This window comes from Pyrgilauda ruficollis, unplaced genomic scaffold, assembly GCF_017590135.1.
Source record: "Pyrgilauda ruficollis isolate IOZ18807 unplaced genomic scaffold, ASM1759013v1 scaffold217, whole genome shotgun sequence".
NCBI classification, from domain to species: Eukaryota; Metazoa; Chordata; class Aves; order Passeriformes; family Passeridae; genus Pyrgilauda; species Pyrgilauda ruficollis.
This window is the reverse complement of record NW_024521095.1, coordinates 189,913-214,238: the sequence shown is the minus strand read 5'-3', so window position 1 is coordinate 214,238 and position 24,326 is coordinate 189,913. Positions and strand designations below refer to the sequence as shown.

At 41.0% G+C, this 24,326-nt stretch overlaps 1 protein-coding gene across 3 annotated transcripts; it reads right to left on the bottom strand.

The window, feature by feature from the left end:
• Nucleotides 1-349: 349 nt before the first annotated feature.
• Nucleotides 350-20,564, bottom strand: PRKG2 (protein kinase cGMP-dependent 2). 3 transcript variants are annotated; one of them, XM_041468322.1, is made up of 19 exons: nucleotides 20,492-20,564; nucleotides 20,071-20,428; nucleotides 17,182-17,348; nucleotides 15,506-15,619; nucleotides 12,712-12,817; nucleotides 11,439-11,502; nucleotides 10,749-10,826; nucleotides 9,629-9,723; nucleotides 8,797-8,865; nucleotides 7,948-8,046; nucleotides 6,876-7,026; nucleotides 5,465-5,601; nucleotides 5,217-5,306; nucleotides 4,907-5,048; nucleotides 3,938-4,101; nucleotides 3,191-3,313; nucleotides 2,210-2,272; nucleotides 1,291-1,357; nucleotides 350-445 (listed from the first exon to the last, which is right to left on the bottom strand). In XM_041468322.1, the coding sequence occupies exons 1-19, from the start codon at nucleotides 20,562-20,564 to the stop codon at nucleotides 350-352; spliced, it is 2,256 nt and encodes a 751-aa protein (XP_041324256.1). The 3 variants fall into 3 exon arrangements, with proteins under 3 accessions (XP_041324256.1, XP_041324257.1, XP_041324255.1); XM_041468323.1 differs by having other exon boundaries at nucleotides 6,960-7,026; XM_041468321.1 differs by having other exon boundaries at nucleotides 20,071-20,564.
• Nucleotides 20,565-24,326: the final 3,762 nt, after the last annotated feature.

Genomic DNA, 24,326 nt, shown 5'->3' with positions numbered 1-24,326 from the left:
ACCCATCCTCTCCACCCAAAAAAAGATGTATGGTAACCTTGTTAATAGCAAAATTTTAGCTAGTGATACTTTTAGCGGCAAAGCAATAGATCTGATCAATGGTATCTGGAAAATGTTCAAAAAGACATTGCATATCAAAAAAAAAAATTCAGGTTACATCTGCTGACTGAATGCATGCCTTTGCTATAAAATGCACAGATTTCGGTGGATTATCCAAACAAATGCTGGTTCTGTACTGTCTTCTATTCTTCAAGGGGTGCTGTGTAATTTGTGTAATTTCATTTTAAGCAAGAAACAAGATAGAACTGATGCCTATGAGTCTCTATAAATGTGCCAGAAGGAAAAATGTTCAGAAATCCTTGTCCCAGCCTGAAAGTTCATCTGGAGGGCTTCCCACTTCAGGTGGATAGCTGTCAAAGTAGCTGTAATCAGTTGGTCCAGACAACTAGGACATGGAAAACACAAACAGAAAGTATCTTTTGAAAATGTTCTCTATTGATTATGCATAATTTTTGTTGCTCTCAACATGGAAATGAAAGGCTAATATGATACAGATGATGTCTTTCAATGGATCTAATTCCTCATTCTTTATAAGAAATACCTCCAGTAATTACACTGTACAACAGAACAGTGGGCTTTTTAGCCTTTTTGTACAAAAGAACTTCCCAAATATTATCAAATCCTCAATTTCATTCAAAGCTCTGTTAATTCAGTAAGAAAACTGGGCCACACTGTACAATTTGGATGCTATTTAAGACCAAATCTACACGCACAGGGTAGCTACTCAATGCAGACCTCAGAATTACTTTTTGTTTCAAATTAAGATCAAAGTGAGCTTCAAATGCTTTATCCTTAGTCTTTTTTCATTTAAGGGCAAAAACAAACAGGCCATTTAAAACTAGCAGCTTACTCAAGGTTGTGTTGGAACTTAGTAGTAGTAATAGAACACAGGAATTTGTACTCTTCACAGTAATATGAACAGTGCATCTTAATAATGTGCCCATTACCAAGGGAGATACATTTTTTCAATATTCGTTTCTGACCAAAAACCATTTTTTCTAGTAATGGTGAAAATGTAATGCAAAGTACACAGGCAGAATATTTCCATTACTTGACTGACTGTAAGTTATGTATTGCTTGCTGTCTCTCTTTTGTTCAATTTTCACAAAAAAATGTTGAACTGTAATAATTCAAATGCATCTTTGGGAAGTTTTGCTATCACCATCAGTTCTCTTTTGTAGCCAAGCTGTGTTAGTAAAGCATTATGATACTGAAAGCCAAAGCCAATACCTCTCTTTTTAAAGGCGATGTTAATTTCCTCACTTTCAGACTATCCCAGTTAAAACCACACAACCACCTGATTAAAAAGAGATAAAAGACAGACAGGGAGAGACCAAAAGAGAAAGACAGGTCCTTTTCTGACATTATACCACAAAGAGCTGAAAAATCACATGAACAAGGGCTATAAGACGCTTTTTTTTCATGCCAACTCCTGTAACAACACAGCTAGAAGGAGGAATCTGGAGCACCGTCATTGCCACATGAGGCAGGGGCAGCTTCAGGACCACCAGGCACTTTGGCACTTCTGTATGGAGGAGGTTCACAGACAGGCAGCTTAATACATGCAGAAACACAGCCATGCAGAGGCTTGTGTGTCTCCTTGGAATGCCACCCTTTTTACAACACGAGAAGAGGAAGACAAGCAGAAAAATCAAATAATTGCCTTCCCCAGGCACAAAGTGTAGAGCTTAGAAACAACTCAGATAAGAAGAGAAAGCAGAAAATGTTTAATTTACAGAGGATTTTCTTTGTTAGAAGAAAGACTTGCATTAGAAAAATTCATTGTGAGACTTTCTTTGTTAGAAAAAAGAGGACAAAATGCTAAAATTGCTCTGGAATCCTTAACTACTCATTTTTAAAAAGCAGATATTGAAGGGTCAGGAGGTCTGAGAGGCAGATGCTGAACTGGCATCGATTTCTCTGAGAATGGAATTAAACTCCTACATCAACAACCTGCAGCAAAACCAGTAAAAAAAAAAGATTTTAAATAATCATGATGAGGATTTACATTCATATTGTTGCTTGCTATAGTTGAAAAGATACTCAAGAGCAATGGAGATGTCTATGAGTTTACCTGTCTGGGTTCTAACATATTAAAAATATTTCAAATTAGCCCCAAATGTTCTTCTTGGAAGTCTCTTTTGCTTACCTGTGCTTCTTGATGTCATTTATTCCATTCCTCAAATTGCCTAATCTTTCTGTAGGGTTTTGCCTCAAAAAAAAAAAAAAAAAAAAAAAAAGAAAAAGAATAAGGATAAGAATATATAAAATATTCCTATTTTTAAAAGAGCCTTTATAGGTCCTAACTGCTTGCATTTAACAGTTGCACAGGGATGCAGCTTGCATAAAACATGTGGCCTCATGAGGAGATATAATGAGGTGTTGCTCACTGCTCCTTTTTTCTGAGGATGGAGAAACCTTCTAGAAAGCCAAAACAGTGTCACTCAGCTGTGAGAAGCAGCAGAGGGAAATCAGCTGGCTGAGTTTTAGTTGCACATCTTTTTTTTTTCCCTGGCCAGCAGGTTTGAGTTACTAAAGGAGGCAGCTCAAAATTTACAGCCACAAAGATCCTTCCAATTGTGGTACAGAAGAATGTTGAATACTGTTCCCGGTGCCATGGATGAAATCCCACAGAAGCTGGGAATCCAAAGGTCAGTGTCACCAGCCAGAGGTGGTGCAGGCCACTGAGTTAGCCTGGCCCTTCTGAAATATCACCTTCTGCACATTTTGTAAAGGACTTAAGCCAGTCTTTAAGTGCCCTGTGTTTTCTGTAGAATCTATATGCCTAAGTCATTTTGGAAGCTTCTATTTATTTTTTTTTAACAATGTGCTTGATTTGAAAATCAAATTCCTTAGCTCTTTCCTCAGTCCCCACTTAATGAATTTTCCCAAAGATGTGTTTCAGAAAAAATTCCCAGCTACAGAGAAAGCCCAGAGCCTCTGCTGCCTCTGCAGACTCAGAGGTGTGACACATTCAGGGACATGCAATGAATACTGAATTCAATCAGAATAGACCATGCCATGCATAACAATTCCAAATGAGGCTGTCAGGAATTCAGTGCTGGAGTCTGAGTCCTGAAAGAGCTCAATCTCTCTACACTCAGGCTTTGCCCCAAACTGCCCCTCCTACCTGCAGAGTCTGCGGATCAAATCCTCAGGTCGCCTTGTTATTACCTTAGGAAAATCCAGCTTTTCAATGCCTTTGAGAATCAAATTGTATGTCATCATTTGATCAGCCCCAGAGAATGGTGGGCTAGAAAAAGAAAGCAACACTGCTAAATGGAACATCTGGCAAGAGCAAATGTGGCCAATACTTATCTAAGCAAATATTTGAGAATATAGAATAAAATATGGCAAAAAAGCCCACATTCCTACTTTTACAGCCCTCACCCTTTCAGCCTGTTTAAGATAATAGAACGGCTTGAAGCTGAGAAGCTTCCTGTAGGTACCAGGTAAAATGCATGATCATGTGTCCTTTTAAGCCTAACTCAGAGAAGCTTTCACTTTGTTTTGCCACTTGGCATTCCCAAAGAATTGTCATGGGAGTGTGCAGGGAGCTAAAGAGAGAGCCCTGCTTACAGTTCACCCACCCCACTGCACCCCATCACCCACTAATGGGGAAGAGAACAGTTGTCACTTGTTCCTCACAGGAACAGAAGCAGCAGCTACAGGAGCCCTACACCTGCCAATTATAGCTTGTGCCTGGATAAGCCAGAACTGAGAATATGTAACCCACTAGGTCTGTGACATCTCTGAAATGATGGAAGGTAAGACTTGCATAAAGAAGTATCATTCTGCTGGGCTGTCTAAAAATAACCTTGGAAAGGTTTCTAGAAACAGACAAACCAGGTAAGAACTTTGAGTAGGAGGCACTCACCTGCCAGTGAGGAGTTCATACACAAGGATCCCAAGGGACCAAAAATCCACGCTGAAGTCATGGCCTTTACTCAGAATGACTTCAGGGGCAACATACTCAGGGGTTCCACAAAATGTCCAGGTTTTCTGCCCTGATCCAATCTTCTTTGCAAATCCAAAATCAACCTGATCAAAATCAACACATGCTGCATAACGCAGAGGAGTTTTGCACTGGGAAGCCTTAAGGTCTTAATTGCTTCCTCACTTCTTGCAGAGACCTCAGAATTGCTAGTTTACAGCTAGAACAACCACACAGTGTAATTGTGAAGGAGAGAGAGGTAATTCCACTGGATTACTGAATGTTATAAAGCAGATGCATTTATTGTCACAAGTAATTTTCTCAATAGTTTTCCTTCTGGGGAGAACAGCCCATGATTTCCTTGAGGACATGAGATTTACTGTCCCTGGAAAGCAGTGGGTTGCTCATTGCCTTCAGACTGGATATTTCAAGCTCCCTGAAGAGTATTCTTGTTGCATAGTCTTGCTGCATGGTTACAGTAAAGCATGGCGGGAGTTCTTTTCTGTGTTCCCTCTCCACAAAGAGAGGGAACCTATGATTGTAAATTGGATCAATGAATGTTGAACCAGTGATTGTTTGAGGCTGGACAGGGAGGTAATCCTACACCTGGGAAATGTGGTTTCTGTTCTTACAGTAAAACTGACTGCTGGGAGAATTTTTTCTTTTGCTGTTTATACTGTGGCAAGAGCTCTCAGACATTGCAATTCCCCAGTTTGTCCATGGCTTGCAGTGGCTTTGCAATGCCTTTGTTTCTCATTGTGCAATGAGAAGGCCTCCCTCTTTACTGCTGAAGCACAAGAGTTACTACACTCCAGGATCCTGGTTCTATAATTACATGCTATTTATATCCCCCCTTGCAAAGAAACAGGATACAGGCACAAAAGGATAACATTACAATTGATTACATCTTACCAATTTTATATATCCTTCAGCATCCAAAATTAAATTTTCTGGCTTCAGGTCTCTGTAGATAATTCCTATTTGATGCAGATAGTCAAAAGCCTCTGTCACACACCCAACACAAAACTTGGTGGTGAATTCATCAAAGCTGCCTCTGGAACAAAAATAATCACAGTCAAGTTCTGAAAACGCCTCAGTTATTAACCAGAAAATATCTAACAACCAGAATATTAACCAAACATCTTTTCATTGAATGGAGAACCTACTCAGTAGCCACATGGGGTTGACTTTAAGGGCAAGATTATGCTGTGTTTGCTGTTACCTGTCTCTCAGCAAGCTCCACAATTCCCCTCCAAGGCAAGCCTCCAGGAGCATGTACACGTATTTGTTATCCTTGAATGTGCGATACAGCCTGTGGAGACAAACAGCAGCAAGTTAGGAAAAGCAAAACAAAAAGCGAGGCTGGTGACGTCTTTCCTCCAGTACTCGTGTGCCAAACCCCATTCCTAATGGTGCTGCCCCAGCGGTCAGCTGGGGGACAAAATCAAGGGAACCTTATGCTCAACTTACTTTACAACAAATGGAGAACATATCTGCTCAAGGATTTTCTTCTCAGAATAGATGTGCTCTTGCTGTTTGGTGTCCACTACGTGTTTCTTCTTTATGCATTTCATAGCAAAAGCCATGTTCTCGTTTTTAACTTTAACCTGTGAATAAAAATGATGGAAACACATGAGGCAAAGAAAAGTTGTTTTACTAAATTGTTCTCAGTAGATACATTGATATCCATCTTTTTCAACACAGCATAGGACTGAAATTGATGGCTGTAACAAGGGACAAATTCCAGATTTTCTGCAGGACTCCTATGTGTGATTTTAAGCCAAGCATCAGATATTTTAGTTTCCCAGTCCCCACTTGTAAAGTGAAATGTTTCCTCTGTTCATTTTATATATACCAAATAGCAGCAGCTTGGATGGGTACTACATATTACAGTGAGTTTATATCACAGTGGGTCCCAATTTCAATTTAAGATTTCTAATCACCAGCACAATACAAACAAAAAGGAGAGGCAGTTTAGGAAGAACGTTTATGAATGATTTTGCATTACACTGAAATATTAACCAATATGCAATAAAAAGAGGGAAGTTAAAACAGGGCCTCTTGGAAATGAAGGAAGCAGGTATCTGTGTTCTACAGCTAGATGAGAATTCAATTTTTAGCTTAGTATTCAGATGCTGCAGTAGAATTCCAGCGTGGAATTTTTTTGGTGAAGCATGAATCAGAATGGAACACTTGATGGTCTAACGACTGTAAAGGATTATTGACTTCACTAAAAGCACAAATTCTCCTTTAATTTACCATTACCTTCAGCAGCCTGCACAAAAAGCATTCAGGTATTTGTCAGATGTTTGCAGCTCAGCCAGAGCTGAGTGGAATTTAAGGCTTTGGGCTAATGAAGCTCTTGGTATCCCAGAAGCACAGCTGATCATGCTATTGAATATGACTCAAAAGAGCCATTGCAAATTGTTGGAAATTTCCCAGTGAACACAGCTCAGAGATAGCTCACGCTGGCTGGAGCTGCTGTGGGGCATACAGAAGCAGTTCTACCAGCACAGACTATGTGATGCCATTCAGATTGCTCCAGGTCCAGGCAGATTCCTGGAAAAAGGCTTGCCATTCAGGGAACATAATGCAGGCAGGCACGTCTGTATACTCCACATGCACAAACTGATGACTGTGTCTGGTGACCAGGAAGGTACTTTTAGCAGCGGGAGATGGAGGCATACAAGAATGGATTTGCTTCTTTAAACACCCAAGTCCTGAAATGCTTTTTTAAACTATGCATACTTGCTTTATGGAGAATTATTTCTGCCTGAGGGGCACAGGCACATAGAATACCAAAATCTTTCACAATATTCAGTGGCTAAATCAATCATCCAAGACAGAGAGCTACATGAATAATTTTAAAACATTCTCTTACAAGCTCAACCCTTCCGAACCCACCAACACCCAGAGTTGTGACAACTTCTAAATTCTGGAATGGGGAAGGAGGGAACTGGGCTACTTTCTCCTTCAGCTCTATCATCTCCAAAGACACCTCTTTGGTCAACTGTCCACAGAAGGATCTTCCTCTGCATTAAGAAAATTAACATAGGTTAGTGCTTTTCCTTGTCATTATTTTAATGATATTATGTAAGGGAAAGGAAAGGAAATGGAAAAGGAGGAGAGGGGAAGTGGGAAAGGAGAAGGAAAGAAAACCCTTTTTATTTCCTAACAGAGCCTTAATGGAATCCTGTGGAAGTAAATTAGAAGAAAAATGCTACTGAAATTGACTAAGTAGAATCTACAATAATTTTTAGCAAGACCTGATCCCTGGTGAGATTCCTATTGATGGGAGCAGTAAAATTTGGGCAGTCCAAGCTGGAGAAGCAATGTTTGAAGGACTGTGTACCAGTTCCAGTAGAATTATCAGAAATAAGAATGCAGATATATTTCTAAACAGAGGAAAAACACACTCTGCTAATCTTCCAGCAGTGCTCAGACTGAAACCAAAGGTACATAAAGTAAAAGTGTGGCCCACAGCTCAGAGCAGACATCAATACCATCAGTGCTACACTGAAACATTAAAAATAAGCTGTTTCTTTATGTCTGCTTCTTTCTTTTTGAAATGGCACTTAATCTTTTGCACAGTGATACATATTCCTTAACTCAACCTGAAGTTAAAGTTGGCCTTCAGGGCTTTTTACCAATCAAAGAACTTATCAAAATGCAAAATCTATTTGAGCACAACATCATTTTTTTCCCTGTGCTCAGCTTTCCAGGAATAGAATGAATTTTTGTTTGGAAGTCAATACCCTGAGATTCTATGTAAGTTTTGTATCAGAAAAAGTTTGTTGGGCTCCATAAGCATAGCCAGACCGTTTTACTACAGTGACTGCTGTCATTCCTAGGGGTCCATCTCCTTCAACTACCATCAATGATTTTACTTAGGTATCTATGACTTTTTTTTTATGATTACCTGCTATAGGTGTAACAAATATGATCTGACTTACTTTGCATGTCGCTTTTCATCAGCCTGGGCCAGATTGGCCACATAACCTTCCAGGTAAGTTTGCAGCTCCTCATAAGTTCCAACTGTTTGATTAAATGTCCTAAAACCACAAAGGAAACATCATAAACTGCTGAACATTTCAGTCATGACCCAGTAGGAGTCGGTGGGTACTCAAGGATCACTTCCTCAAGGGATGATCAAGAAATGATCAAGAAATCTGGCAAAGGGGGCAAGAGACCTGTGCGGAGAAATAAAGAACTCCTGTAATTACTCAGGCTTAAGTGGAAAACAGGAGCTGGAAGCTGGGTCAGGCTACTTGGAACAATATAGAGAGGTTGTCTGGGTAAATATAAATGAGACAAGGATGGCTGAGCCCCATCTGGAATTAATCTGCCCAAGGATGTCAAGGACAAAAAGAAAGGCATCTTCAAATAGATCAGTAACCAAAGGAAAACAAAGGATAATGTGGACCCATTACATAGTGGAGCAGGGACTCTGGTGGCAGAGAAGGCAGAGTTTTGGAATGCTCTCTTTGCATTGGGCTTCACTGACAAGAACAGGCCTTAGGAACCTCTAGGTGACCCAGGAGATCAGGATAAACACCAACACTACAAGGAGAGAAAGAAAAGAGTAACTCTGAACTACTCTTAAGCTTCTGTGCTCCAGCACCTGCTTTCAGCAGGTGTATTCCTATTCTTCATTTGTATTCCTAAAGCACAACCACTTGTTCAGGATTCATTTAAGGAAACATTGTGGTTTTGCCCACAGTGAAGTCACATTAACCCACTGAAAGTCACATTAACCTACTGAAAGAGGACGCAAATCTTTTATGGAAGTGCAATGTACTTACTCTCTGTCTATGACGAGGCACTCCACATTGTACTCATCTGCAATAATGTTTGCTGATCTGACGTCGTCACTGGGAATTGAAATGCATTAGGAGATTTCAGAAGCATGTCAAAATCCTCCAAGTACCTCACACTGCACTCATGGAAGGTCACAGCTGCTCTAGGTGAAACTCCTCAAAGGCCTCTGCAGCCTGTACCTGGATTAATGCTGCTGAACCAAATACAAAATTTAGCCTTTTACTAGTCATTATTATGGTCTACACAGTATTTTGTTTCCAGTTTCAATAGGTTTGGATCATGACATCCTTTAGCAAGCTTCCAAGAAATTAAGGTGAGATGTAATTATCACTACATTAGGATTTACTACTTATTTCTAAAATGATCTTGGATATAAAACATTCCCAAACTCAAGTGCCTCTCCTCAATCCCACATGTAAATATGTACTGTGTGACTCCTCTCTGTTTCTTACTGCCAATGTGCAATGGAAACAAGAGCTCATTCCACTCACAATGGACCTTATCCATTCTGGCAATTATAACCTGGTACAAGTCCTCACCACAGTTTTTACTGAAGTATTAACAATAAGCTACAGTGCAGAGGGCCAGCATTTGACTTCTGCAGGGAAAACCAAAGGTAGATGCCAGTGTAAACTTTCAAGCTCTCTCTGCAACCCCTCAAAACATTAACACAAATTTGGTCACTATCTTCATCTACTGACTTTACAGTCAAAAGAAATATATTCAAAACAGACAGGAGTTGCAGAATCTGACACACAGTGATGGAACAACTGAGATCCTGAAATTCATGTCATGAATCAGACAGTGTGAACTAACCTAACGAGAGCCTTTTCTCCAAAGTAATCTCCTTTGTGTAGATATTTAATCACCTGAGGCTGCGAGTGGTCTGTAGTACTCTGGGTAACTATCACCTGCAAAGTACAGGAACAAAAGTTTTGTAAGGGAAAGTTTCAAAGTATTGCACAATTTTCTTTCTTTTCTGTGTATTTCAGAAATGTCTAAACTCAGTAGCACTGCAGAAAGAGTTACAGATATATATTGTTACCTCTCCTTTCAAAAATTACACCTAAACATTCCCTGATCCCTCTCTGATTTTTGTTGGGAAGAAGGAATATATTCATTATTGGCAATCCCTCAACATTTTCTCCTTGTTCCTTTTGAAACAGAGCAGAATAAGTCTCATTTTAATGAAAGACTGAAAAATACTTCAGTTCCCACAGTGAGCAGATGTCATATGAGCTTTTTGTCTTCTCAGTTAAATAGGCAACACTCCAGAAGCATTAACTAACATTTCCCCTCATGAAACTCTGCTTCCACAGTAGCACTTTCTGCTGATGCCCATGTTAGCAAGAAACAAACTAGAATATCTACAGACACAGAGATGTTTTGGAAACTGGAAGTTTATTGTGGAAAATTCTCCTGATTTAATTCTTTAGAGTCCTGTGTCAGCCTCCAAGGTATCAGCTGAGGGATAAAGGTTGATGCCTTGCTCCTCTGGGACTAACAAATGAAAGGATTCTGAGACACCTCAAAGGCCATTCTCCACTAAGCCTGGGACTCCATTACTTACTTTTCACAAGTCTATGTTTTGCCCATCAGATATTGCACCATCTAGGAGAAGAGGTAGAGTCAAATCTCATTTACAAAAAAATTGGCTTTACATCTGTGCCACAGAGTCAAGAGGCTTCAGGACACAATTTAACTACATTGTAATTAGCATACTATAACATGAGTTCATTGTGAATGAAAAATTAGGCTCCCTGAACCTCTGCAACGCTGCTCCAGGCTTTTACCACGATATTGTGAATTTATTAGCATGTGCAGAAACACTCTGCACCATTTTTACTGAAGACCACAGCCCATAAGGCATAAGGTAGCTTTTGAGATAGAAGTGATTGTACATGTTATTTTTTAAGCTAGGTTTATTGTACCTTACCTTTCCTTTTGCTATTATAAAGAAGGTGTTTCCTTCTTCTCCTTCCCGAATAACATAATCTCCCTTGTCATAGTACTCCTGGTGGGAGGCAAGTGAGAGAAAATATTGTCCAATAAATCTTTGACAGGTTACTGTGCAGAGTTCTTAACACACGTGGATGTTTCACTGATGTTTAACTTCCTATATCCTTCATGCCTCCATGTGAAAAGAATAAGGAGTTACCATTGTCCTTGGAAAAGCTATGGTTATATATCAAGCCTTTACCTTCAAAGGCTGCTGGCAAATGAAGCCCTAAGGCACACAGATATTTGGCTGGATTCATGTGCTGGGGACCTATTGCCTTCTTCCCCTACATTTTGCAGCATATGTAGTCCAAGGAATATGAAAGTATTACATATCCACATCACAAAGAGGTAAATTTGATTACCAAAAGAGTCCTGGAGAGCAACTTTGTACTTAATCTTAATAAAGGATAGATTACAAATCCTCTTAACTACTTGCTTGGCTCCTTTGATGCCAAAAATATAACTTACTTCTATGTCACTAAATGTCATTATTTTCTGCCAACCTGGAATTCAGTTCTGATTATTCCAAAACCACTCTCATATTAAAAAAGCTCAGTTATTTTTTATTTTTCTTTGTTATTTTGGAAGCTTACTGAATATTATTTAGAAAAACTTAATATCTTACCACTTCCAGGCAGTCCATGATCTTGGTTAATTTATCTTCAGGTAAGTTTTTCAGCAGGGACACACTTCCAGAAAACAAACAAACAAAAAAAGCCCCATAACCCAAAGAAGTTACCATTAACAATTTTTTATGTTCTCTTCTTATCTATGCAATTTTTACAGTCAAATTTTATAACTAGTTAAACTAGTGGTGAACACAGTATACAACTAAACCATAATTTGGAAGGTTCAAGCATTCTCACCCTAGTTTTATATAAAAAAACTTGCACAACTTAGAAATGCAGCAAACATTGGTCAGTTTGTAAATCAACTTTATATTTCAGGAGAAGAAGGACTTTCGTGGGAATAAGGATTGATTTCAAAAGAATCCAGCAATTACAAACCCAAGATATGATAGCAATTCAAGAATATATTTTCAAGTGCGCTGCAAAGACTTCGAAATCAAAGGTAAAAACTTCAGTACTCTGGTCAGCTATGGAAAGATAATCTAATTGCAGTAAAACCTTTGTGAACTTGCTGGTAAGAATGAAAAAAACTTCCCACCCTGATCACTTGGACTTGTAAAAGTTTGGAAATTATAGAAATTTCTATCTATTTAGGCTCAACAAAAAGTGTGTACAGAAATCAAAGGTGGAGAGGGATGTGAAAATACACAAGAGTTCTATGCATGGCCAGGCTTGGCATTTTGATTTGAAGGCATAACAGAATGGTCATTCTGGGTTAAAAAGATAGAATATTACATCAGCTAATTGTGGTTTGGAACCATCTTCCTGAGGAGACGCATGGCACCACTCTCAGTGGTCCCCGCAGGAGAGAATTATTCTGCTCTGCAGATTTCCTAGTAATTTATGTTGGAATTAGTTAATAAGTTGAGAGACATGCAGATCTCATATTCAGATCTCCAAAGGATAAGGAATATTCCTTAATATACTCCAGCAGCGAACTAACTACTCGTTGGAGGATTTACATAGCTTTATTTATTATATTGTTCTAAATTCTAGACCTGCAAGTTCCCCATACATTTATGCTACTACTTAAAGGCATTCAAGCATCTATTGAAGTTTTCTAGTGTGATGCAGGAGAAAACAATTAAAATGGGAAAAAACCTCTTATGAATCTTAAAAGAAAAAAAAAATACAAATATTCAGGCTTCTGAGGCCATATTTGCATAAAGAGCACATTTTTCTCTCTGTTTACAAGACAGGCACAGTATTGCTGTGCACCTTAGTAAGTAGCACAAAGCAGTATCAGAAATAGAAATTAATCATATTTACCTTCTAAGGAAGTTTCTGTATTGCTCTTGTCTGGTTTGTGCTGTCACTCTCATGATATTTTGAAATACTTCTCTGTCCAGAGCCCATGTTTTAACATTAGTGATTGCTTTGAGAAAACAGAAAAAAGAACAAAATCAGCAATGTTTCCAAATTATTTGATGGATGATATTAGAGCATCAGCTCGTGGTAGAAGGCAGACTAGCTATTTCACAAGGCTCAAGGCTGAATTTTATATATCCAGCACCTATTGTAATCAGACTTTTAAAAGAATTCAATTCCCACTTAAACAATGCTCACTAAAGTAAGGAATATATTTCCAAATGGTTCCTCTAGGTAACCCTTTCCAGGCAATGCCATAGGCTGAGCAACCTTGGAAATGACAGGGCTGAACACTTGGGAAAATCTACCCTAGTCACAGACAGTCACTGCACTCAAAAGCTGTAAAATGCAAAGAAGCTGATTTGAAAGAAACAAGAACGTGGCTGGTTTTCCAAAACCTATGTTGTTAAATACTGTGCCCTGGATCAAACTCTAATTCATATTATATGCAAATTCAGATTGTATGTAAATTATCTGCACTAAGATAGAAATAACAGAGATAAAGAAATAAATTTAATTTAATTTAATCCTGTGATCCTCACACACTTTTCCTCCAAACTATCCCTTATATAAGGGAATAAAGGGTAATCAAAATATTAATGACTCATTTTCAAAAGATAATCAAACTATTAATACAGTAAGCAGGCAAAGGATTCAGCATCAAAGATGCAAACCACAAAGCAGCCTCTGAGTGCAATAATCAACACAACAGAACAGGTTTTTTTTAAGCAAAATGTGATTCCATTAAATTTAATCTATTCTTTTAAAAGATGCTACACCATATTCAGCAGTTTTCCTTCTGCCTTAAGAAAGAACAAAACTGTGTTTTCTGTGAGATAAAATTTACAGAAAAAATTGGAACAATTGATTTCCTCTGTTTATCATCAACATGGAACCATTTTTTTCAGGAAACAAAAATGCCAGGTTTAAAATGCAGCACAGTCATTTCTCATTGTACACAATATACACATATGCTCTGCCATCTATCAAAATAGATAAAAAAATATTTTTGGATGCTGGATGGGAGAACAAAGGTGTTACTTTGGTTTTATTTCTCTCCTAGACAACATCTTTCATGTTTAGATAACATCTTTGTGTGAAGAAAACATGTCAAGTATCCAGCCTACTGCAAATGTATTTTCTGTATCTTGCACCTTAACCAAATGAAGCAGTTATAGAGTTTGAAAAACTCCTGCAATCTCAAAGATGAGATTAAGAAAAGAGAGAAATTCAGAAACACAGGGGTAAATCACATTGCCAATTTCAAATAGAGATACTGCCTGTGAAGATGCTGCTGAGCAGCAGCAGCAGCCACTGAGATGCTGTTTGGATGAAATCCTCCACTTGTGTGTTTTCACAGACTGCAGGAAATCCAGCATCAGAAAGGGGTTTCACCTGTGTGTTCACTATTTGTGCTCAGCTATGGCATTGTACTGCTCCTCCTCCACAAGGATCACAGGAAAGCTATTGGGGAGGGGTGCATTTCTGCAGTGTTTGCAAGTATTCAAACACCTTTTCTTGTCCATAATTGGACAATTCTTGTCCTACCTCAAAACCAATTAGTGCTAGCAAAGGCCTAAAGCAGCTTGACATCTTATTATGCGGAAACATTACTTTATAATGCTAATACTATACAGCAGGCAAAAAAGAAAAATAGGGAACATATTCAATTAGAACAGCATGTTAGTAAGAAAAATAATCACATTACTGATGCTGTTCTGTTTATCAGGCAGCAACAAAAACAGATTACATGTAATAACTTCCATCTGCAAAGCCAGCAACGATTAAGAGCCTAAACTGGGTCCAGGAAGAAAGACCAAAGGCTTTTACAGCAAACAACTTCTTGTTTTATTTCATTTGCTCCTTTTTAAGTCAACATGAACTCTTCATACTTACTGGTGGCACAAAGTCCCTGCAGATTTAGACAAGAACAGAAATTAGTCTTCAAACAAAAGTATTATTTATGAAATGGTGGAGAGTGGAAAAATGACAAACTTAACCATACTTAGTCACTTACTTGTCTGTCACAGAACAATTATGGCATGTTGGAAAGGGAGTCTGGGGTACTTAATGGATGTACACCCAGTCTTACGCAGGAAGAAGAATATTTGTATCAGAGCAACACTTAACCACTCCATCCTGGTCAGTCCCCAAACTGCTAGATGCAAATGGATCTAGGCAAGACTCAGCAACATAACGATGACACAGAACTAAAAGAAGTGCAAAACCAACTAATTCCTGCATATTTTAAATTGAATTAGAATTGTACCCACTCTACTAAAAATACCATGTTCTCATATGCTTTCAAACTCACTGCAATTTCATCCTCGGCACTGCATTTGACACAAGAACATAAGAGCCACAGACCACCACCTCTACCAAAGCATCCACAATTAAAACACAGTCCTGCTTTAGTTGTTAGTGTGCTACAGATAAGGCTAACCAGCACAATTTGGAGGTGCCTAATTGTTTATCAAGGGTTATGCCAGAGATGGAATGATATTCATGGCATAGTATTCATGTTCCCAAGAAGAAAGAACTCAAGGAAGAAATACGTGAGTTTACTGTAGATAACTAAGACATGCAAACATCTATTAAATGAAAACTTCAAAGAAAATCTGGATATAACAGGGATCTCACAAAAAAATCCACAGTTTTCATTTTAAGCAAGGTTGCTGTATTTAACCTCAGGTACCTTTCACAGAAGCTGTCCGTGTGCAGTTGTATAAAATGGCCAGTTCACCAAATGCTGTCCACACAGGTATTGAGGAGAGTAGTTTATTCTGCTGAAAGACTTCCAGACTGCCCTCTGTCAAAAATCATCAGGATAATAGGTATTAAACCTGTGCTCAGCTGCACAGAGTCAAAGGAAAACAAATCAATATATTCCTGACTTTGCCACTCCCTGGAACACAGGAAGGGAGCAACAGTGCAAAAAGTGCTTTGAAACACACACACAAACCAATAAAGATTTATTTTTTAAATGTACCGCTAATCTACAGATGTGCTCTGGAAGGGAGAGTCATTCTAAATCCTGATGGATAAAGCTTTGTTACAACAAGCCACTCACTTGTGGTTCAGATACTCTAGTGTGGTGTAAAGAAAGAAGTCTCAAAATAATGATCACAGGAGAAATTACTCATGGTTTGTCTCTTCATACAGATGTATGAGTGTATATAGAGAGAGAACGCAAAGCAGAGGGCAGAAAAATTAAAAGCACATTAAATCTTCATTCAAGAATTTGTTCTTGAGCTTTACTAGCAAAAGTCAAATAAAGTCAGAACTTCTTCACAGTTTGTAGCCTCAAAAAAACTTCTCTTAAACATGTTATGAAAGTTCTTCTCTCCAAGCCCCACTCCATCTCCTCAAAAAAGTTTCTAATGTGCCAGAAAATGGTCCAGGTGCACATCTCCTTTCTGATATTTAATCTGTTTTCAAAGTGTTATCATTTTGTCCTGCAAGGATATGACAACACCATCACAAATCCTGCCTCCTCTTTTTACCTGTAACATTTCTGTTTTCCTAACACAGTCACCATCATTTTTTCCAACTAACCCATCCATATGAAGCCAGAAAATGTGCTTTCCAACATTTGCTCCTGTTTAAATATTCCCACCTCAACAGAACGTACTCCTTGTAGTATGAGCTCTAATTCATATGAGTCTCTGAGACTTTTAGTGGTCCCCAGTTGATGAAATATGCAAACTTAACACAAATTTTTTTTAATGATGAAAGGATGAAAGACCTTATTGCTGATGGAAGCAAATTCCAGGTGTTAAACTATAGCTGAACAGCAATTTCAGGCACAGTAGCAGTCAGCACAAATTATTTCAGACTTGTTTGCCTTATTTTAGTAAAGCCTTCTTATCCTAACACTTTTTTTTTTCCCCAGAAAAAAACAAGCAGGTCTTTTTTTTTTAAAAAAAAATCTCTCAGCTTTGAGAACAATGAATGCAGAGCTCATGTTTTAATTTCCCATACACAGAAAACTGGCATCTTATGAATGTTGAAAAGTAAGTTTATTTCAGGAGTGGCTTCACCACTGAGCAGTTCTCTGTATTTTAAATAATACCTGTTCTTCCTCCGGAGAAGAAAGGGTTGGCTACACCTACAACAGAAAGGAACTGCTGGCCTCAGGGCTTTCAGAAATGAAAAAGGGCATGAAAAAACATTAAATCAAGACTCATGTTTCCAAGGTGCTTTTTATTGCTCTCACTCTGTTTTATAAAAGCCACTGGTAAAACTTGCATTCCCTCCACGGGTACAAATTATTTAGAGGCACAAACACCCTCACTGTGATTTCCTGCGAAACCTTCCAAACCCCTTTCCTGTTTCTTGTACTTGTGTGCTGTACAAGTAGGCAATATTCACCTTTGAGCACAAAAATGTGGTTTCCCGGTTCTCCCTGTCTGATGATGTAGCTCCCTTGCTGGAATGTCCTCTCATACATACATTCCACCATGTCTCGTGTCTGGTGAGGCTCCAGTCTCTTCAGGAACTGGTTTTTATTCAGGGCATCTGTGATGAGCTTCTTCTCACTGGTTGCAAATGAAAAACCACAAAGTTTAAAATGCCCAGCATGGCTGGGGTTTGTTATTCACCAAGCATTCATTCCTCTCAAGAGGAATCCCCTTGTTTCTAACACACTGCTCTGCCTGCCTTGTTGGGACCTTGTGGGGTGGTAGCCTGGTTAGTGAGGGAATTGTTGGTGCTGTAGTCACCTGGTGGAACAATCCCATTGAACAACCTTGTTCTCACTGCTCCCTGAGACAGTCTGAGCACCATCTCCTGTTGTAGTAAATGCATATAAATGGGTGAGCTGTAAAGTCAAGAACTGTCTATATTTGAGCTGCTGGTGGCAGAGCCCAGTGGTTGGATTTTAAGAAGGAGAAAACATGGAAAAAGAAACAATGGATGAATCTGTGGGTAAGGGCTAACCAGCCACAACAAAGCAGGCCATACACAATCTATGGGTTCTGATTGATGTGAGTTCTGGCTCAAGGGCATCCTATAAAGCAGTGCCTCAAGTCCTCACCAGAAATGAAGACAATTAAACAACTTCTGCACTCATGGGGCTTTTATGGCCCTGCTGATAGTTTTCTTTTACTCCTGAAGTGAAAGATACATTCTGCCTTCGAGTCCCCATGCTCCTAATGTTGACAAAGTCAAAACCCTGACAGATTTCTGAGGCATTTAAGGCTTCCTCCTGTTTGTATTCATAAAGCAATGGGAGGTTGTCATCAAAACTAGGTTATGTGGGAAAAATCTCCTGAGGACAATCCAGGAATGAACAAACCTAGGGCACATAAATACACTTACATTATTACTAGTCATGTAATGACTGAAAATAAGTAAAGGTGATGAGATGATGCAGGAAAATAAAACCAAGTAGCTATGGTGAGGACTGTGTTTAGAAATACGAATCATAACTTACCTTCTGCTGAAAGCAACAGGGTTATTGGAATATAAGCTCTAACTTAGTTTTCATCTAAAGCCAACCTTGCTAATTTGATTCATCCTGGCCTGCATCATGTGTACAATACTGCAATAAAATACAGTAATTGCATATAACCTGATATGTGAAATGAGCACAAAAGCTTCCAGAACTATGGAAGAGGAGACTATGCTTCTAAAACTTTCATTAAAATCATCCATGCCGAGATACTCCAAACAAAAGTATGGCACTCAAACTCCCACCATACAAACAGCATCAAATTGTGCCATTTGTTTACAAATATTTCTAAAAGGGACTGGTGACACTCTGGAATCAATGCAAATTCAAGAAGCACGGAGCTTCCCCTCCTTCTAAGGCAGCTCCTTGCACAAGGAGCACTGTAAGGTCACCTTACACAGCAGTGGGGCTGCATTAAGTCCTTTCTCTGTAAAGGGGAGGCAGCTATAGGTAGCAGCAACTCCAAACACCCCGACAGACACTGTCAGGCTAATTGTTCAGTATTTGCTAATTATAGCACACAGAATTCTGCAGACAGTGAAGGTTACTTTGTTCTTATGTGTCTGAACTGCCTGAACTTGACCTACTACAGTATTTACAGACCAGGTAAGGAAACCAAATGTTTGTGCCTTTCATCATTTGGCTGTCTCAACAGCAAGGTGATGGGGTCTTACAAGTGCATGTGTATCACAGGCTTATCTAACTTAAGTTAGACTTATCTAACTCAACTTAGCAATGCACAGCACTACAGCTTTGTGGTGCTTTTTTTGGCATATGTTTGCTTCCAAAATATTTGGAAGATCAAATAACACTTCGAACCACTACAACATCAAAAAATGATGTGCATTACATTTGGATTGCTTAAGCTGCAATACTTGCTTTGGTTCTGGCTGCTGCACTTTGCTAATCCACTGGCCATTCTCCTCATTGCTGTTACAATTCTGTCTCTGAAGGCACCCTAGAAAACCATGTGGTGGACTGCAGTACAAAGATCATGCCAAGGAGAAGACAGGTTACAAACAGAACACTCTGAAAACTATGATTCAAGCTACCCAGGTACTTGTGATAAAATATTAATGCAGCTCCTTTACTCTGGAAAAACACTGCTAGCTGAAGCTCTCAGCTCTTTGTGGTGACTCAGGCAGCCTTTCTGATTCATGAGGTACCCTCTAAGGTGCAGTGGTGGACATGATGGATGAGAAAACACCCCTCATAATTCTCAGGTCTACTATGGTAAAGACTCAGATATGCCATGAATAATAAAGCTCCCCACAAATCTGAAGGCACTAAAGTCACTGGCTGAAGTCCAGGTAGAGTCTGACTACCACCACGTTAAACAGACTCTCAGGTTGTGTCTACAATGCAAGGTAAAAGAGGGTCTAATTTATGCTTAAGGTTACCAGTCTCATATTTCTGTCTGCAAGGTCAGCTCTGACCACAGAGCTTTCTGGGTCTGTCAGAGTCTAGAAGGTGTAATTGGATTCAAAGAGGAACAAGTAAGATTCAGTTCCTACACCATGATTGCTAGAACCTGGAGGGAAGGAGGAAGCTGGCAATAAAGATAAATCCCAAAAAACTGTAAGATTCTCATCTGAAATAGAGGCTGCCCACCACTCTTCATCTGAAGTCTGTGGGACACAGATGATTCTTGGTTAAAGCTACCCACAAGCTCAAACAGAATCTATCACTGCTGCAAAGCCTACATGAAAAGGATGAATACCTTAATCCTGACTTATCGTGAGGAGAGGATATAGTTATAAGTAATAACCTTGTAACACAAACATAGAAGCCCTCTGCAACGAGCTCACCTGGAATCCTTTCGGACTGTTGCTTTTTCAAGGGAAAATATAGTTTGCCTGCTCAAATCACACAGTTGTGTTGTTGGCTCTGCAGATACACCTTCCTTGGCTCCTCTCCTCCTATCAGCAGAGACTTTAAATGGAGAAGGCTGAAGAGAGTGCTCCCCTTGAGTGCTAACAACATCCTGCAGCTTGTTCAACTGTATGCACTTGCTCTGAAGCTCCTTGGTGAGTTCTGCTATGACCTTAGTCTGCATAGCCAGCTGCTCCTGAAGCTCAGCAACATGGCTTCGACTCTCTTGCAACTGCTGATCTTTTCTCTTCAGCTCCTTTTCCAGTTCAAGTACCTTGCTGCAGAGGACATCAGCTTGCCCATTGATCACATTGATGCTCAGGCATGGGTCCATCAGAAACTTGTGGCTGGCAGCACAGCCAATAGCGAGGTTTGCCACATGCCTGTTTGGCTGCCTCAGGTGCTTGGGTTTCACTAATCCGTTCCCCATTTTGTCCAGAGACCTAGGTGGGAAAATAAATCTGCAGTTTTATTTCATTCCTGAAGAAAAAATAAAATTTAGTCATGGAATGTTGAGCAGTGAATTTAGCAATTAGCTGGCAGCTGAATTTGCCATATGCAACTGTAGTAAACACAGCTGATTGCTTTCATCCTCTCCAGTCCTGCAAATCAGCAGAGTAAAGGGCAAGGAAAAGAGGCAGGGAGGGGTGGTAGAAACAAAGCAAAAGATCTCATGGCTCCTACTTCATTTTTGTGAGTTGAAGAGATGTGTAAGCTCCTTTCAGCTTAACAAAGACAAAACAAGCAGTAGAAAGAAGAAAAGCTTGTGCTTGACTGCTAAAGCAAGAAAATTGTTAGAAGCAAAAAATAAAAGTTGGGTCACTTCCCCATTGAGAAATAATTATTGTGTAGAGTAATTTAATTTAATAGACAGACTAATTTTACCAGTGGGTACATACCTGCCTGTCATTAAGGATATGTGATTAGTAAGTATATGTGTTAACACACAGGCAGGTGGCATAATTTCTGCAGCTCACTTACTCATCTAAAACTGGCTCATATTTGTTAGTACAACTGCTGTAGCAGCTGCTACTGCTGTCAAGGAACAATTATCTTTTTACGGGGAATTACACCTTCCCATTGGCTACTGATGAAAAGAGACCAGGAAAAAAAATGGTTCTGGGTTCCGGTCAGAACACACCCATGGCTCAAATGAGCATTTGTTGCAAACCAGCAGCCTTCAGTAGATTTGCAGAGAAGTGATCCACCTTCTTCCTTGGACACAATCTTTGGCATGTTTGATTGGATCATTTCAGGAGGAGCAAGGGATGATGCTGCAGTTGCGGTCAGGCATCAGCAGGCCCAAAGTAGCTCTTAGTCTGCCCCCTGGATGAAGAACCCCTTTTTCAGGCTGAACCTTAAGTGATGTAGATTAAGATAATCTCCTTCACCATTTATTGGAACTGGATAAGAACATGGCCCTGACAAGGTAACTTGGCCAGATGACAAGCTCCAGCAATTTGCTTTTACTTGTTAGTATAATCATACTTTTAACAGATGCACAGTTCTGTTCTGGTTTACAGCCTTCAATGGGTCAGAACTGAAACAGCTGACAAGGTACCTCACATTCCAAATCCAGTTTTCTTTAACATAGTCTTTCTTCTCAGCTCTGTCTTGCTTATTGTGACTTTGAATAATATTTTCGATTTGAGCCAATTTCATAGATGCATTTTGAGAGCTGGTGCTTCAGCCTGTTAACAGAGACACCTCAGTATGTCAGAAATGAGGGCAAATCTGTACTGCACAGGAGAATTTAAATAAATTGCCCATCAGGGTACTGAATCAAATAGCTCTGAAGAGGGACCTGTGTGTCACTGCACAAGGCTTAGCCAAAGATCTTAGCTCAGCATGCAACCATATTTAAAAACAACACCAAACAACAATCAACATAAACTAAAAGTTACAATACAGAGAGGAGATTTTGGGAAACACATAATCACACTGTAGCAGTCCTGCTACTAAAAGCGGTGGCAATCACTGCATTTCAAATAAAGGATATCCGACACACTTTATGTATGGCAGAGTGACTGCCCCAAGGCACAGAAAAATCTACTGTTTGGATTGTACCCAGAAACAGAACAGGTTTACTGTGTGATGTTTGAGGTTCACAATCTATCAGCCTCCCTGGAGTGACAATGTTAGCAGCTTCTGTCTTCCCATTGTATATGCACAGTTAATTGTCAGTGGACAATGGAACAGACAGCCAGATCTGACAGATCCCTGTTTCCACATCGTGCACTGAACTGGCCGCTTGTGTAGGAAATTCCTGTATGTGGCAGGAATCAATAAAAGACTGACAGGTGATTTTGGTAATTCAGCATCATAGTAGCCAATTCTAGCAGAAAACTTAAAGCCTTGCTCTTGACCGGCTTTACCCACAGCTCCGGAGACAAAAGGCACACAGGGCATCCATTGCGCTGTGTTTGGGCACCTCACACGCTCCTTCGAGGTCACTGGGCAGACGGGGCCAGGCTCCGGAGAGACCCAAAACCCACCCGGCAGAGACGGAGGTGTCCGCGCCCGCCGCGGGATGCTCGGGGGATGCTCAGGGAATGCCCGGGGTATGCCCAGGGAATGTTCAGGGAACGCTCAGGGAACGCCCGGGGGATGCCCGGGGGATGCTCAGGGAATGCCCGGGGGGTGCTCAGGGGATGCCCGGGGATGTTCCCGGGGTCCAGCGCCAGCCGAACCCGTGTCCGCCGCAGGCACGCGGGGTGCGGGCGCTGCCGGGCCGGCACCCCGCCCCGCCGGATCCCGGTACCCCCCGGGAGGCCGCGGCTCCCCCGGCCCGGCCTGCCCCTGCCCCCGCCCGCCCGGTGCCGCGGGCCGCCCTCACCTGCGTGCCCGGCTGGAGCGGGGCCGGAGCGCTGCTCCCCGCGGAGCCGGGCTGGGCACGAAGCCGCTGCCGCTCCCTCACGGGCGGCCGGGGATGCGATGCGGCGGGGCCGGGCCGGCCCTCCCTCGGCCCCTCGGTCCCTCCCTCAGCGGTGCGGGGGCGGCGGCCGGGCAGGGCGGGCAGCCCGGGCCGCGCTCGGCGGGGAGGGGCAGCCCGTCCGAGCCGGGCTCACCCCACCTGGCAGAGAGGTAAATGCAGGGCCCAGCTCGGGGCGACAGGTGTTTGTCCTGTTTGCTGTCCGCTGCTCTGTGAGTGTGGGTCTTGGCGTGGCTGCCGGGCACGCAGCTGCAGAGATCCTGCAGCCCTTGTTCTCGCAGGGTGACCCTCAAACATCGCTGCACAGCGTGCGAGGAGCCTGCCCATGTCCTAGGATGTATCTTCACTCAGGCTTGCCCCAGAACGGAGCATTGCCCACGTTCAACATTGACTTCTGGTGGAGTACAGCGTTTCTCTCCCTGAAGGGCTGTTATCTCCTAGCACGTATCTTTATGTCGATTCAAAATATCTGTCTCCAAGGGCTGTTCACCCAAACAGCCTGACAAACCAGGGATGAAAGGATTTTACAACAGGCAAAGAGGTGCATACATACCTCTCCTAGGGATGCTGTCAAGAAGACTTAGTCCAACGACAACCTGTGGTCTCAATGACACTGGCTCTCCAAATTTCTTCTCTACAACTACCCTCTCCTTTTGGGACAGCCCACTTATAAATCTTCCTTTGGTTCCAACAGATCTCAGTGTTCCACAATTTCTGTCCATGTCTGGGATGAAGCAGCTCCATAAATTCTAACAGGATAGGCCCCCAAAAGAAAAAAATGATAAAAAAAAATGCTGGTCACATACATTTCACTACTCAACAGTCTCAAACCAGAAATGTTGTAGTACTCAGTGAAGCACGTGATGAGAAAACTTGTCCCAGTAACCCCTCTGCAAGTGAGCTGCTCTGGGATGCAGCGACTGACTCCAATTCCCTGAGGCAGTTTCTTCTCCTGTAGCAAAGTTGGTAAGAAATGCAGCCAGGAATCCAGAGCCTGCTCCCTCTTTGTGGTACACCTCTGTGAGGTCTTGCTCTTTGCTGATAAGGTGAAAAAAGTAACGGAACGGGAACACCCGGGAGTTCACCTCCCAGAACCTTTTGGAGATCAGCATTCCAGGCTTGAAAGGACTGAGGTGAGCTGCAGGGCATTGTCTGGCCTCATACCTGTGTGGGCAGATCCAGCTGTCACACCTCTTCTAAAAATTCCTTAGATATCTTACAGAACCTTTTTATCCCTTCAGAACTTGTTTCAGGGTAGCA

Coding starts and splice junctions, on each gene's coding strand:
- PRKG2 (XM_041468321.1), bottom strand. CDS start 20,564: ATGGGGAACGGATTAGTGAAACCCAAGCACCTGAGGCAGCCAAACAGG. Junction 12,818..15,505: donor ACGGACAGCTTCTGTGAAAG/GTACCTGAGGTT, acceptor GTTTTCTCAAAG/CAATCACTAATGTTAAAACA. Junction 5,307..5,464: donor TGTTCTCCATTTGTTGTAAA/GTAAGTTGAGCA, acceptor TTGTCTCCACAG/GCTGTATCGCACATTCAAGG.